The sequence below is a fragment of the Eufriesea mexicana genome, unplaced genomic scaffold, assembly GCF_001483705.2.
Source record: "Eufriesea mexicana isolate 0111107269 unplaced genomic scaffold, ASM148370v2 scaffold107, whole genome shotgun sequence".
NCBI lineage: Eukaryota > Metazoa > Arthropoda > Insecta > Hymenoptera > Apidae > Eufriesea > Eufriesea mexicana.
In genome coordinates, this window is record NW_016908335.1 from 130,504 (window position 1) to 145,653 (window position 15,150).

General features: G+C 48.1%; 1 protein-coding gene across 1 annotated transcript in view; it reads right to left on the bottom strand.

The window, feature by feature from the left end:
* The window catches only part of RyR (Ryanodine receptor), a 37,393-nt gene extending 22,484 nt beyond the window's left edge, over window positions 1-14,909 (bottom strand). The window contains 14 exon segments of the mRNA XM_017910851.1: window positions 62-393; window positions 469-839; window positions 912-1,087; window positions 1,154-1,323; window positions 1,408-1,579; window positions 1,674-1,856; window positions 2,050-2,249; window positions 2,958-3,070; window positions 3,159-3,234; window positions 3,302-3,379; window positions 5,090-5,188; window positions 5,301-5,405; window positions 12,173-12,555; window positions 14,752-14,909. Coding sequence (XP_017766340.1) covers window positions 62-393; window positions 469-839; window positions 912-1,087; window positions 1,154-1,323; window positions 1,408-1,579; window positions 1,674-1,856; window positions 2,050-2,249; window positions 2,958-3,070; window positions 3,159-3,234; window positions 3,302-3,379; window positions 5,090-5,188; window positions 5,301-5,405; window positions 12,173-12,226 — 2,129 coding nt within the window. The 5' untranslated portion in view covers window positions 12,227-12,555; window positions 14,752-14,909.
* Between the last annotated feature and the right edge of the window lie 241 nt (window positions 14,910-15,150).

Below are 15,150 nucleotides of genomic sequence, written 5' to 3' on the forward strand. Positions count from 1 at the left end.
CTCGAGGATTAATGACACTATCCGAGTGATCTTTTAAACGATATTTGCGCGTTTGACCTACCCAGCAGTGTTCGCCCATCCTATCCTCAAGTGTGGCATCATATGCGTAGTCTGTTCGATGTGATCGACGGTGACTTCGAAGTACCACTTTTGGTACAGCGCCGAGTTTTCCACTCTGCCGACGAATATGTTCGGCCTGACACTGGCCACGTGATCGACCAATTGCGTTTGAAGCAAGAGATTCTTTCCTGGTAGTAGGAAATCGCAGATATTGTTCTGCGAAGATCGTACAGCGACGCCGTTACCCACGCAGAGCGAGCAAAGAACGTCCAAGACCTTTGGATCCCTGCCGTGTTTCTCCAGCAAGGAAATGATCACTTTAATGTGTTCGTCCTGCAAGGATCAGAAGTTTTATGGAAGCTCTTAGACTGCTGTCTTTTTAAATTTTTTGTCTGACCCGGTGCTTACTCTCATCATGTTTAAAGCTTCAGGCGAGTCGATAAGGACGCAGTGCAGCACGTCTAACATCCCCGTGCCCTCGCTAGAAGCTTGCGAACCCAACCGACTGAACAACCAATTTAAGCGATTGCTGTTGGCGAATTGGGCACAGTTCGTGTGATTTCCTTTGATAATAGCTGCCAATAGTTGATACAGGTATCCTGATATTTGATCCCAGGCTTGGCCACTCTCGTCACCCGACAGGGCCACGAGGAAACCTTGCGACGTGATCACGTTGATCTTGTCGATCGCTTCTAGGATCAAGTTCAGTATACCTTCTTCTTGGAACAGGTCCTGGCGATTTCTCAACGCTCGAAATCTGTTTTGTTTCTCCTCGTGCTCTGTATCAAACGTTGAATCGTATCATTCGTTAGTCTAGGATTGCTACAGATGATCGTTACGCTTCAGCTTACCCATGTCGTCTTCGGGTTGAGCAAAATAATTAATCAAGTCTTCCAGACACATCACCATTTCGTTGAGATTCACGATCTGGAAGAACATAGACGCTCACGGTCCTTTTAGCGATCTGCTTGTCCACGTTAATTTATCATTCGGTTTGCAACTGCTCTGTACGCATCCATCCAAGCCTCTACCATTTTTAATGTCACGTTTTAATATGACAGAAACGAAGTACGATCGAACGATAGACACTCACGTGATGAACTGGGTGAACAGACTGCTGCACTTTCTGATCACGCGAGCTGTTCGAGACTCTTCTTCTTGCGACCGGGAGAAGTCCAAACCGTCGTCCATCTTGCCTTCCTCGTGAAGCACGGCTTGCTTCTCCTCCACTTTACCCACGCCCTTTTTCTTCGTTTCGTACGACTGAGACATCGTGAAAATGAATATCAAACTCGATCCTTGACTTTAGAATTCAGACTTTGGAAATGAAATAGTCTCGAAATATACCTTGTACGAGACCCAGAGGCAAGTAGCAGCGTGTTGCATGATGACGGTCGAGTCGCCATATTTGATAATCGGTGTACCGATCACTTCGAGGTCCTTATCCTCGAGGACGATCTTTTGGTCGTCCTTCTCTTGCCTCAGCCAAAACGTCGACGTCTCTATCGACGCTTTGTTCCTTCGAGCATAAGATAAATTCATGCAAGTTAGCGATTATTTTTCGCGCCGCGTTCGACGTGACCCCTGAACTTTCCCCGATAATAAATACCAACCTATCGACCAGATATAGTTCGTTGTTTTCTTTCACATCGAGATACCGTCCGGTTGTCAGGTGTCTGATCCTCATTGGATGTAGCCAGTTGATGAAACCACCGGCCCATTTCGTCCTAGCCAGCTCTAGCCTCCATAGAGATCGGGCCTGGCTCATCACGCTTCCTCCCTCGTAGATCACTATGCTGTAAGCAACATATTAAGTACTGGAAGCCATACCCAGCGTTGGCCGTTCTAATCGAGTTATCCAGAGAAACGATTATCTCGATAGGCAATGGAAACAGCGATTCACGAAATAAAAAACCGGTAGTCTTTCTTCGATTAGACGTCTAGTTAGACTCGTCGACCAGGGGAGGATCGACTCTCTTCGACACTTACTTTTGATTCGGCGCCGTGCTCCATGTAGACGGGATAGTGAGGCATTCGTCGCCGCCGTGGAAAAATCGCAGAACGTCACCACCAAATACGTAACCGACGTATTTCATCCGGCTGATTCCGGTACCGTATGGTTGCACCGACCAATGGGTCACGTGGAACGAGGCGTTGACCACCGACTGTCCGTTTTCCTTCGTGGTGTGCTGAGGAAAGCAAACGAGATGAATATTCCAGGCGTCGAGTACTTTGACGAACGTGGGCAGTGGGCCAATAAAACACGGCCATCTTTTTCCTCTTTTTTAATTAACCCTTACGTCAATAACCGGGTGCCATTTAATATACCGCAGCTTCGAGGCACAAGGTTTTTAATATCCGGTCGAAATCCTAGTTATTGACACATTTTCTGTATTTCTTTACTTCGACGTTAGAATTTTCTTGCCCAAGAGAATTTCCTTGCACTAAAATTGGACGGCAACTCGAGCTATCCGTTTATTAGATAACTGCGAGCGCTCGAGGTGAATAAAATAATTACGCGAAGTTCCGCAGACAATCCGCGAAAATATTTCCTGCCCTGAATTATGCATCGACTCGCAAACTAAATTTCATACAGAAATAGCACGAACACTGGCCCGATACAGATTCTAGAAATACGGAAGCTAGAAGTAACCGTGACCTCAACGATTGTCGACGGAGAAATTACGTGGAAATCTCTCTATCGAAACAAACTTGCCAAGTAATAAGAAGAGCGATGTAGGAACTCGTCATAGTTGTACCCAAGTATCCGGGACACGGGTCAACGATGGAAGATCGACGCGTCTAGCTAACGCGATGGGGGTTGAACGACCGATAGATAGAGATGGTCGGAGATAAAATTTCTCTCGGATGAGCTATCTTTTACGTTGCTCGCTTACCAAGTATCTCTCGGTGGCCACGGATACCAGAATAAGGTCGTCACCGACTCGCACCTTCTCACCCTCGGACCTCTGTTTCGATGCTGGATGCACGGTCCACCAGCAGGCCTCGCCTAAACGATCAATCGGTTGTACATATACATAACCGCGACGGGCATTGATATCGGTTGTTATTAATTCGATCGCGTTCCTTCGGCTAACCTTGAGAATGCTGTTGCAGACCGACGTCGAAAGCCAACTTGTCGTTGGACGAGCTGGTCGATAAACACGCCAAATACTGTAAGAGAAGCGAGCGGTTAGTCGATCCTGTAAAAATAACGATCGGGAGATTTTTGCTCGTGTACCATGTCGCTGTTCAGGTGCCTCAGCAAAATGGCGTTGCCGTAGAGTAACGTCCTGTGGCCAGACCCGGTGCCTTTCCCCTAAAAGTTCGACAGAGATGTTGGAAAAATCGTAATAGGCGTACGCACAGAAGGCCTAAGATACACGAATAGATGGAAAGTGGATTAAAGAAGGAAGAAACATAATTGAAAGTACACAAGCATACCGATAAGAGAAGGCCATAAATAACGAATGTTAACGGATAAATGTGAACGGCAGGCGAACGTATTCATGCTCGTACGAACGGGAAAGTAAATGCGTAAATTGATTGCATGTTAATCGAACATAAAGAAAAGAACGCTGTCATAGATCGATGCGATCAGCTTACAAGTCCAACGTTACGTGTCAGCTTTAAACGTAAAATACGCAGATGCATAATCGAAATAAAGAAAGAATAAAAAAAAGAGAGAGAGAGAGAAAGAGAGAGGTATCGAACGTTCGACGAATGAGTAAGAGAAAAAGAAAAGAGAACGATAGAAGAACGAGTAGAAAGGGGGAATAGTAAAGAAAAGAAAGAAAAGAAAGAAAAGAACGCAAGCAAATGACGTTACTCACAAGCATGAACGTAAACGGTGTCTTTAGAGTGATACGGAAGGTATACTTACTAAATTTTCTTGCTGCTGCAAACAGAAACACAGGTGTTGTAATTCTCATCTTTTCGCTTTGCCAATCGTGAGTGGATAGAGAGAATGATAGACGAGAGAGAGAGAGAGAGAGAGAGAGAGAGAGAGAGAGAAAGAGAGAGTTCGGTGAACACGCCTACAATGTCGTTCGATAGGTAAAGTGTGTATGTGCGATTCCGAGTTACGCTTTTGGTGATTCGCGTGTCTTGCGATGAATTGCAACGCTTCAGTGTGGACGCAACAAAAATTGGACATATAAACATAAGGGACAAAAGACAATACGGACAAACGAAAGACAATTCGAGACGTGTTACACGACTACATGGACGCATGCCACAATTATTGGACAGGGGAACGTGCGGATGCATTCAGAAAATTCTTCCTCGTGTGCGTGTACAAAAGAGCGAAAAATGAGAGAGAAAAAATAAAAGTAAGAACGGCAGCTGGTGAGGAATTCATCCCATATTTGTCGGAAAAACAAGCCGGCCAGGCCGGAAACTGCCCGAGTGTCTACTTTCTAAGTGCATCGTTTGGTTTAGTTGGTATGCTCGTACAAAAAGGACGAAAAAATGCGACCAATGGTATTGATTAATCTCTCCTGCATACGATGCACGAGATCAAACAGACTTTATGGCCCACTCCTATGCAGGTGATTTACGTACAGAGGTCATTTACGTCGGCTAATCGATTTACGCACGATGCAGAGGATGGTCCTGTTCGTCGTGCGGGTGTAAAAGGTCGCCAAATGTTTGCGATAGTCGCGAACCTTGTGTCCTTGTCACGCGCAACGAAAAATCACGATTCCTGACGGAGATGTGACGCAAATGCGACGAGAGTGCGCAGGGAAACGGAAAAAATTGTCACGCAGAGTGTATGGGGTACACGGGAATTGCGATACAAGATGTCTCGTGACGAGAAACTTGCTAGAACGGTATTCACGGTGAAACAAGGGGATCATTGTTCATTGGTGTAGGATGATAAAGAATCGATACGTTACCGTCTCGGAACCGGCAGCGGTGACCAATTCCTGCAAGGCCCTCACCGAGAGAGCCTATTGTAACGGTATTCACGGTGAAACAAGGGGATCATTGTTCATTGGTGTAGGATGATAAAGAATCGGTACGTTACCGTCTCGGAACCGGCAGCGGTGACCAATTCCTGCAAGGCCCTCACCGAGAGAGCCTGCTCTATTACGAATACGCATTGCGACAGGTCAGGTGGTATGTTCTGCGATTGTAAACAAAATGGTCAACGTTAGACACTTATTCTGATCGAGTTGGCGAGTAATTGGGACTAAACAGCCGCTTCGACGAGCGACTACTTAATTCCAAATATTTACCTTGTCCGCGATATCCTCGAGGAAACAGTGTCGATTGCCAAACCCCTCGGCAGCGAGGCACACCCTTTCGCCGGTTGCGGTGCAGGACAGACATACCATGTCCTCCTGTAATTCCAATTCGATCGTTCAATTTAATTTCGCCTTCTTCCATGTTTACACGAAACATAAAACGAACGAAAGGTATCGCCGACAAACGCTGATCCGTTCTCTCTTTTTGCGTGCATAAAAATGGCGCGTTACGTCGAAGCACTAGTCGTCTCCGAGACGATCGAGTTAATAATCCGGTTTACAACGATCGTGTTTATAATCGAGGATCGACGACGCAACGATTGCGTCGCGAATTCGATTTTTGGACATGTCCGATGCTAGCTGTATTGTCGGCGTATCGGAACGAGCGTAGAATGGAGATCGCCATGGGCGGGAAAAGGTGTAGCTACGCTACTGGATCGATGGAAGGGTGTCGTAGCGGGGAAAGAAGGAGTTTTCGCGTTGGAAAAACGATTCATTGATGCGCTAGAAACACGAGGATCACAGCGGCGACCTTTGCGAAACGTTGAAATACGATGTGAGCCAAACGGCAGATGTTACGCCCAGTGCCAGAACCAATTTGGATCGTCTGAGGAATGCGCGGCACTGGTTTTACACGAGCATACCGGGAAACGCTTTGAAGACTTTCAAATCGGATTGTCGGGGGGAGCGATGCCACTGTTTTTACTACGCAAGCCTGAAAGCGTTACTTAATAAGCAGGAACAGCATTCTTCGGTACAAAACAACGGCTGCTCGTGAGTCATGGCACAGTCGAACGGGTTATTACGCGACCGAGGACACGCGAAACGCAGTTTCGTTTAAAATTATACGCTTGGGATAATTTTCGAAACAATCCCGACTGGTTTGGAAATGTCTTCTATGTAGGTCTATGTCGCTAAACGCGTGTCGCGAATGGAATGCGACGGACCACGCGATTACAGTCGCATCGCGTACAGTGTAGCCTGTTATTTTTAAATCACCATGTTACGATCGCGAACAGATTTAGAGTTTCGACCGGATGCGGACGGCTGATACGAGTTTCCACGTGTGCCACGTATCAGCGTACCGGGTGCAACCCGCGATCGGCTACTCGCGCGTGAACGTAATTGAACGACCGCGGGTATAATTGCGATCGACGATGGCCGGTGCAGCTCGCGAAATTCCGTGTCGTTTCTCAATTTGCCACGCGAACCACGCCGAGATCGACGTCGGTTCCGCTCCATTACTTTGCAGCGTATTTTTCACGCGGGTAAACGCTGCACGAATATCCGCTCGCAAACGCACCGCGGAACAGCACGAACGTCATGGGTCTCTCGAGCGACACGCGTCCCCGTGGGAATTAACATAACGCGTTACCGGGTTATTCGCGAAGGCACGCGACACTCGTTTCGACGCCAATTGCAGTCGCGATTCGGACTTGCGGGAAATCGAGGGAAACTCGGTTGGAAACGCGTCGACGAAACGTTCCATCGCGTTTCATCGTGGTCGTTGATCGGGGCGATGCAAGGATTTCCAGCGGAAAGGAATCGACCCGTGATAACGCGACCTTTAGTCAGCGATTCTTTCGCGACATTCCAACCGAACACGGCTGATCGTGCACGAGTAACGAACCTGATAAAGCAATTATTTCCGGTAGCCACGGAATGAAGCACGATCGAAGCTGCAACGTGTTGCAGACACGGGTCAAGGGTGTGTCTGCGATATATCGCAACGTCCGATAATCCTACGCGATTTCCTTCCAGCGAGTAGCAAACGTTGCATCTCTCGATCTACGTCGGAAATTGACGAATTATAATTGCTGTACGTGTCATGGATCCGATTAGGTCTCTGGATCGTTTATACCATGCATTTCATCGATGCTGCATTGATACGATTATAAATAACGAAAGGCATCTCGATCGAAACAACGACGTTAATTACCGGTTAATACCGTCATTCTACACCGGATGGAGTTCCCAGTAATCTACAGAATCGAGTAATTAACTCGAGATCCGCCAATCTTCGTCAATTCTACCAATTATCTCTGGACGTTTCGCAGGTGTTACGCTCTCTCCTGTTTTTACCTGTTGCGAGTTTTTCCGGTACAGGGTGTAATTATAAATCACGAGGGGTATCTCGATCGAAACAACAAACGACGTTAATTACCGATCGATATGGCTGTTCCACGGAGCTGCAGCTTTCAGCAATTTCCACGGCTCTTTAACAGCCACTCGTTCCATTAGAATCGCAGGGAAGCCCCGAGAATCGGCGCGAAACGTTAGCTATACATTGCCGTCCGCGTTGGGTCCGTATGTTAAGCGCGTTGTTAACACGAACGGCCGCTTTTCGACGTGGAATCTTTAACCAAGAGGTGCCTACTAGCCGTATTGATCATACGCAACAATGCAACGTCGATTGCTAAAATTAACTATCGCCGTGCTCTTAAAGACGAGAGCCGAGCATCTAGCAGCGGCGCTCGTTCGGCGGACACGCGGCCGATTTGTTATTATTACGTTTAATTATTTTTAATTACACGGCATCCATACGTCGCCGCTCGCCGGGACGAGGGTAAGCCAGCCGCGAAAGCGCGCGCGGTAATCTCGAGCGGCCGGCCGCGATGCCAACGGTTGTTGACTTAATTAATGACCATTGCAAACCCGCGAACCGCGCGCCGGTGACACGATTTTCTACGCGTCTTTGTACTCCACGAGGCGTCGCGAGTACTATGTTTATCGCCGAACGTTTTCATCGGCCGATCACGAAAATAACTTCCATCCGCTGGTACACGCTCCGCGCCCTCGCGAAATCATTTCGAACGAGTTGCGAGAGTTTCCGAGATTGGAAACAGCGAGAGATAGAGGAAAAGGGAAAAAAGGGAAAAAGAAAACAGGGGAGGAAAGTTGGAGAATCGAATTACGCTCCTATTTCCGTACTTGCTCGAGGGGCGAGGGAGAAATTGATTTACAGGGGGCTCGTTTCGTGCCAGGCAAGGCCAGCGATAATTTCGAGAAGATTACGTATATCTGTCCCCTGTTAAACGGATGAATGAAAGCGTCGTTATAAATTTCGCTTAATCCGATTGGATCGGTAAGTGGGTCGCGAAATGGAACTCGGGACGAAGTTATGATTAATAAAAAGATTAATGAAAATGTTGGGGGAGGGGTCCTCCACAAGGGAGGTTGTTGTTAGTCGATATTCTTGATGCAATGGTGGTGCTAGAAGGGAGAAAAGGCAAGAAGGAAGGGATGCATTTCGTTTTGGACCTGCTAGTGGACTCATCGGTATGGCTACCTAGCAGACCCTGGCTTAGATGCCATTATGCTATTGGAGAGTCTGGAAATTCTATATACGAGCCGTTCACTGCACAAATCGATTAACTCCATTTTATGAATAATCTTAAATTTAAGTGTCAAAGCACTTGGTATAGTCGTAACTTTTTATATTTATAATAAATTTCCCTGATAATTAAGATTAACACCATTAAACGACAAAGATTTTTTGGCTACTGAATAATGAATAATTTATTTCAGAGTTCACTTTGATTAACTCTGTACTCTAATGTAAATCGTTGCAATAATGCAACTCAAATGCACTAGCAAGCCATGAATGATAACGGTGAATTTTTTAGCGCCGTCTTATCAGAATTTAAGTAAAATTTAGTAAAATTTAAATTTATTACTTTTTTTCACTTGCCAAATCGATTAACCCTTCCAGTAACATAAAAATGGTAACATTACTAACGATTACCTTTTGGCTATTTTTCCTTACAAATTTTATATACCGTTAGACGAAAGTTACATTTGTATTTATGCATTATGAATTTTAAAAAACGATATACATTATTTCATTGCATTTCTCCACTTTTTGTTTCATGGAGTTAATCAATTTGCGCAATGAACGATTCCATATAGGAAATGAAAAATTTTTATCGAGGACTTCCTTCAAGTAGAAATCCACCAATTGCCAAGGGCGAGAATGATGCCCCCGTAAAGAAAAATTATGGATTCGATACCGGAATGATAAACGAAACGTGATCGTACCAATGCCTCGATATTTGCTATCGATCTCGCGAATATCGCGCGAACCTAGCCGATGGAAGCTTCAAATGTTTCCAGCCGTTTGGACATTTCGGATTTCGGCCATAGGTGTTAAATTTTTAAGTGAAATTTTATACTAAAAACATAAAAAAAGCATGGATGAACCTCTCCGGTGCGGGAATCTCAACGAAGAAAGGTGAGCAGGTTCGGATTCGTGTCGCGATAAATCGTTCATCCGGCGATCGAAGCGACTGCCGTCCTCGCGAGACGTGGTTGATCCTTCTTCAGGTTACTAGATCATTCTCCTCTAAATTTATATCGTCAGTCCAATTCGTTACCTAGCTCCTCCCCTCACGCGATTTCTCGTGCTCGATCTTAGCCTGTTCAGGGTTCTTGCTATTCAACGAAACGGTAATAAGAACGTCGTTGTGTCGCCTCGATCGAGACAATCGATTCGTGGCCTGGTTCTCGGTTGGAAAACGATCCACGATTATCTCGCGACGTTAAATTCCCTCGGTCGTAAACGTTTCTAATTCCTCCGGTATTTTTCTTTCCCTTCGGTCGACGAGTACTCGCAAAGACGCTATATACGCACGGCGGGACGGAAAAACGTGAAATTCGGAATCGATCGATGGCGTCGATTCATCCTTCGAGTCGAGTAAATGCATCCGGTTATGTTTCCCAGTCACGAACGCCGTTAGCAGTCGCTTAACGCCCTCGAGTGTACACAGATACGCGAGATATCGTACAATTTCATTAGCTTGTAATTTTCTTCGCTGGTCTTCCACGCGTCCGATCGAACGTGGCGCGTTTGAATGATAAAAGAAACGGGACAAGGGGAAGTAATTAGCGTCGGTTATTGCGATTCACGTTGAGGAAGACCCGCAGTTCGAGGTATGCCTTCGCGGCACGGTAATTTCCTCGGAGACCTTGGAACTTGGACGTCTCCTTTCCAGAAGCAGGGAGACGCGGTTCTTCGGAGATTCCTTCGACTTGTGGGTCACGAATGGTTTGCGTCATCGACTCCCTTTAGCGAAACCGCTCGAGTCAAAGGGAATTCTCGCTACTCCGCGAATTAGTAGACACTCAGCTTTGATATCAACGATGACCGTTCTCTCGATAGGAAAATATCGCAGCAGGATGACGAGCAAGGGAGGATCACCCCAGGTCTGCACCATCCGCCGTTGGACAGGGGTGGAAGAGGTTGTCGCAGGCGTCACACGAGAAGGGAGGCCAAGTGCATCTGCAAGCCACGCAAACGGAAGCGTACCAGGCTGTTCCTGTCGACTAATCCTTTCATCATCTTCTATCTGGAAATGTACTTCAAGAAACCTGGAAGACACGTGACGGTGGTGGCTCGCGAGGCCGGTAAAAAGTGGTGCGCTCTATTCCTGTCGACTAATCCTTTCATCATCTTCTATCTGGAAATGTACTTCAAGAAACCTGGAAGACACGTGACGGTGGTGGCTCGCGAGGCCGGAAAAAAGGGGTGCGCCCTTCCGGAAAAGTCGAAGGAAAAATACTACAAGCTCGCGGCTAGGGCGAGACGAGGATGCTCGAGAAGGAAATAGGTACTCGGGATAAACGAAGAGTCTGGTTCCCTCCGACTCGTGATACTCGGACGAGAGGCTGCAACGACAGAGGCTTCCGCGTATCAAAGCGACGAGTGTACCAAAGCAAGAGTCCGCCGTGGAAGAGGCGGGACGACGTCGAAGAGATACGAGTAAGAGTCGTATTATCGTGAAATCTAGGCGCCATATCGAAATTTCAATCGCGATCTTGTACTTTGTCTGTATCCTTATTCCCACGAAAAGTGTTTTGTTCTTTTCGAAACGAATACACGCTCGTTCTCGTGTCGTACAGCGAAACGTTGCTTCTCGTTATTGCTAGGAGGGTAGAGAAGAAAGGGGAGGGGGAAACGGAGAAAAATGGGAAAACGAAAGGAAGAAAAACTGCGAACGACGGTGGAAGGGAAGAAAGGGAATATGGAGGGAGGAGAAAATCGATGGACACGCGTGCCGATGTTGTTGGTTGACGGTGTTCCGATAACAGGACCGCGTGTATCGGTGAGATGTATTTTTACTAGAGGCAGGTATTAAAGAGTCGAGCTTCGAGCGTGTGCAGCTTACGGAAGCTCAAGGCTGTAGCTACCCTCTCGGTCACTATGTTACTGCTTGATCCTTGCGGGCTGAATGGGGTCAAGGTCGTTCGGCACGAGAACTTTAAGTGCTTCCACGATTCATTGAATTGCTCCCCCTGTGCTCGTCCTTTGCTACGGAAAATCGCGATTTTATGCAAGACGGATCCGCGACACACACAGGTGACAACAGCAGCGTAAACACCGCACGCGCCGCGGACGCTAACTTTGAACGCCTATCTGCGAAGCGGATTACGCCGCGGCTCGTTCCTCGTTTCCTACCATAAACTCGTTCCACCCTAAACGACCTTCCGTCTTACGGATTCGTCTCTCTTCGTGCAACTCGAGTCCCTCGACGATAACTCCGCGCGCTTTTACCCCGTTCCCACGTGATAAATCGAGAAGTCCGAGCTGGTTCGCGCGGAAATATCGCGTGATTCGTGCTTCGTTTAATATTCATCGAACGTTTCCCTCGTTGGATCAGCGTTTGCACGGTAGGCAAGTACAATCGAACGAACGAAACTGTTGCCTGTGTAAAAAAAGGCTGTCGCGTCATGCTCGATTGGCACGGATCTCGCTTAGGAGACCGCGATCGGGGAATTTTTTATTTTCACGATAAAATAATTTTTAGCGGAGCTAAGAAATTCGATGGAAATTACCCGAGTAGCGAGTAAAATGTGCAAAGACTCACCGTGCGGAGGAAGGATACGTCATCCTGCTCGGAGCCACCCTCGCTGTCAGCCATCCCGTCGGTACGTTTTCACGTAACCTGACGTCGAGCCCAGTTCACCGCCTCTCCCTCGCCTTATTTTCCACGCTCGTGGTATGGCCTGGTTCTCGGCAACGCTCGTCCAGCCTCGTAGTTAATAGGGCGCGGATGAACGGTCACACACGGTCACGATCCGACATGTTTCGTCTTCCGGTGGCACACACGGCTGCCGGTGCAGAACGTTTCGCGCTGGCCGACGACGAACACCACACCAGCACGGTGTCGACGACGTCCTAACCTCCGATGGTGCACCAATGATCAGCCACTACTGGCCGGATGGTAGCTCGCGCGAACCTCGACCGTCCCTGCGCAAGCGCCCGTTTCCTTCAATCAAATTCCGCATGCTCGAAATTCCGTCGTAGCAGAACACGACACACCGTACACCCCCTTTGTTGCCGCTTCCCTTTAACGGGCCAATCTGCTCATTTCGCCGCTTTAAGCAGCTTAAAATGGGTTACCCGTTCGAGATTTCCCGCATCTCCAGGGTTCAACGAATTCGTCGAGTTCGGCACTCTTCGAAGTTTCCAGGGCTCGAATATTTTGCGGATCGGAGGTCGCCGGGATTTGGAACACGGAGACGGAGACCGCCAGGCATTTTTCGCATTTGTTAGAAATTTTCCCCGAGGTATGACTCGAGATACGTGTAAGAGGTTATACGAGGGAATCGTTGGAACACTTACAGAGCTTGGAGATTTTCGAAGGAACGTTAGTCGGGTATTTAATTTCTCCGAGTGTTCGGGAAGACCTGGAAAATTGGAAACGCGAAGAATTTCTCGTTTCGAGGATCGATTCGAACGACCAACGCGGTGGAAATCCCAGGAGAAGGAAGTCTGTTTGGATTTTATAGCGTTTAATTGGCCGCCGGACAGAGGGAAGTAATTATCGTGACCTGGAACGTTGCTACCCCTCGTGCGTGTTTCGAAACTCGATACGCTTATGGTAATATCGAGTAAAAATTACGTTGAAAATCGCTGATTATTTTTACGATGGATCATTCACGGCTAATTAATCATCGTATGCCATACTTATAAATACGGTAATCACTGCTAATGGTCGCGTTGGTTACGACGGCGTCGGTACCACTGTTGTTAACGGTATTATCGGTTTTACTATTTACGTAATTGCCGTGACGATGCGTAAACGTGCGTCAATTATACCGTGAAACGCCGCAGCACGGAAACCCGTATATTTAGATGTAAATCTAACGGGTGACGGGTTTAAGTAAAAATAGTTTAGAGCAACCGGTGCACCCCCCGCGTTACTTCCGGTCTGACTTAAGGCATAACGATCTGACTCACTAGGACAAATTGCTCCCCTGTTGCATCGCGAGTCACGAAAACTGCGTCGAATTTATAGAGCGATACTGGCATAGGAGGCATAGACGTATCATCTCCCCGGCGAAAGGATTCCAAATCCGTGGAGAATTAATTCGCCGAGGGGTAAGGCCGGAATCGATTTACCCCGACACTTTCGATCGAGCACGGTTCTCCGACACGGTCGTTAAACGATACGGATCGATTAGCGAAATCGTCGGTCATCGTGGATGACAACGCAGCGACCGACGAGGATGACGCGAACGACGAGACACACTCCTCTCGCCGAACCTATTTCATTCTCGCGTCTATTTCCAGCAACCGAGCAGAAATAGATGCATTTACCACTCGCTTCTGCGAGGATCCGTGTGTGCGCTTGGCCGTGCCTATACTCGAATTAGAAATGGTAACGCGTTAATCGAAGGTTAAGGATATCGCGATGATCGTCGCGCGAGCCTCCGAGACACGATTGCCGAGAAATCGGGGGTGCGTACGAGCGACGTGGATCATCCGATAAATCACCGACGCGTTGCCGTGAACTGGCAACGGATCAACGGAAAATATTGTTCCCGTGCTAAATATTTCCTCTCGCTGAGAACAATTCTCGCCGAGCAGCAGCGAGAAAATACACTTTGTCATTGGGATGGAGCCGCCGCGCCGCGTCAATGTAATCGTCTCGGTGTTTCGCAATTTTGGAAATTCGTTGCCAGAATATATGCACACGTAGCGCGTGTCTAACGGATACCCCGAGCTCGATCTTCCGTTTGAAAAGCGACCGTGTCGGTATCACCATCGCGGGAACGTATCCGCGATTAAAACGGGCACAAACTTTCGAGAAGGCTGCCTGTGGCACGGATCGCGCCCATCCGTACGCAGCCACGCACACACTCTTCGATGCGTACCGTATGCAAATGCATCGAGGTCGATTGGTCTCCCGAGTGTCCGCAATGCAACCGGTAACCCACGCCGCATTACCTTCCAACCGCGCGCCTTTTCCTTTTTAGTTTTCCTCCTTTTTCCCTCTTTTCCTTTATTTCCTCCTTTTATTTCCTTTCGCTACTCCACTGCGCCGCGCGACAACCGAGTCGAACTGGCCTCGAAATTCACCTCGAGTACGAAACGCGACGAAGCGTGGGCTAAACTTCTTCTCCGTTCACTGTACGTTCGCGAAAACGGTCGGACACTCACTCTTGCTTGATATCGATATCCGGATCGACCTGGATCGAGCCAGGGGGTAGTTCGGTGGGCGATCGGGGTTGCTGGATGCTTCGTATCCTTCGTCGACGTTCGGGCCCCACCGACGAAATTCGTGTCGAGACTCGAGCGGTTCTGCCGGAGCACGGTGCCGAGCGGAATAGAGCGAGCGAGCGAGCGAGCGAGCGGCTCTCCGCGGCTATTTTCAGCCTCGAGCCGAGCCCGCGTTGGCTCTCCTCACGCGACGCGTCGCCGTTCCTACGCGGTGCACGCAAGACACACCGCGTCGCTCCGAGGGTGTCTCGCTATCTCGGTGTCGCTTCTCGCAATTGCGCGCAGAAAATCGAACGGTAAACGCTTGGAAAATCAAACCTTTTGTAATTTTGTACGAAG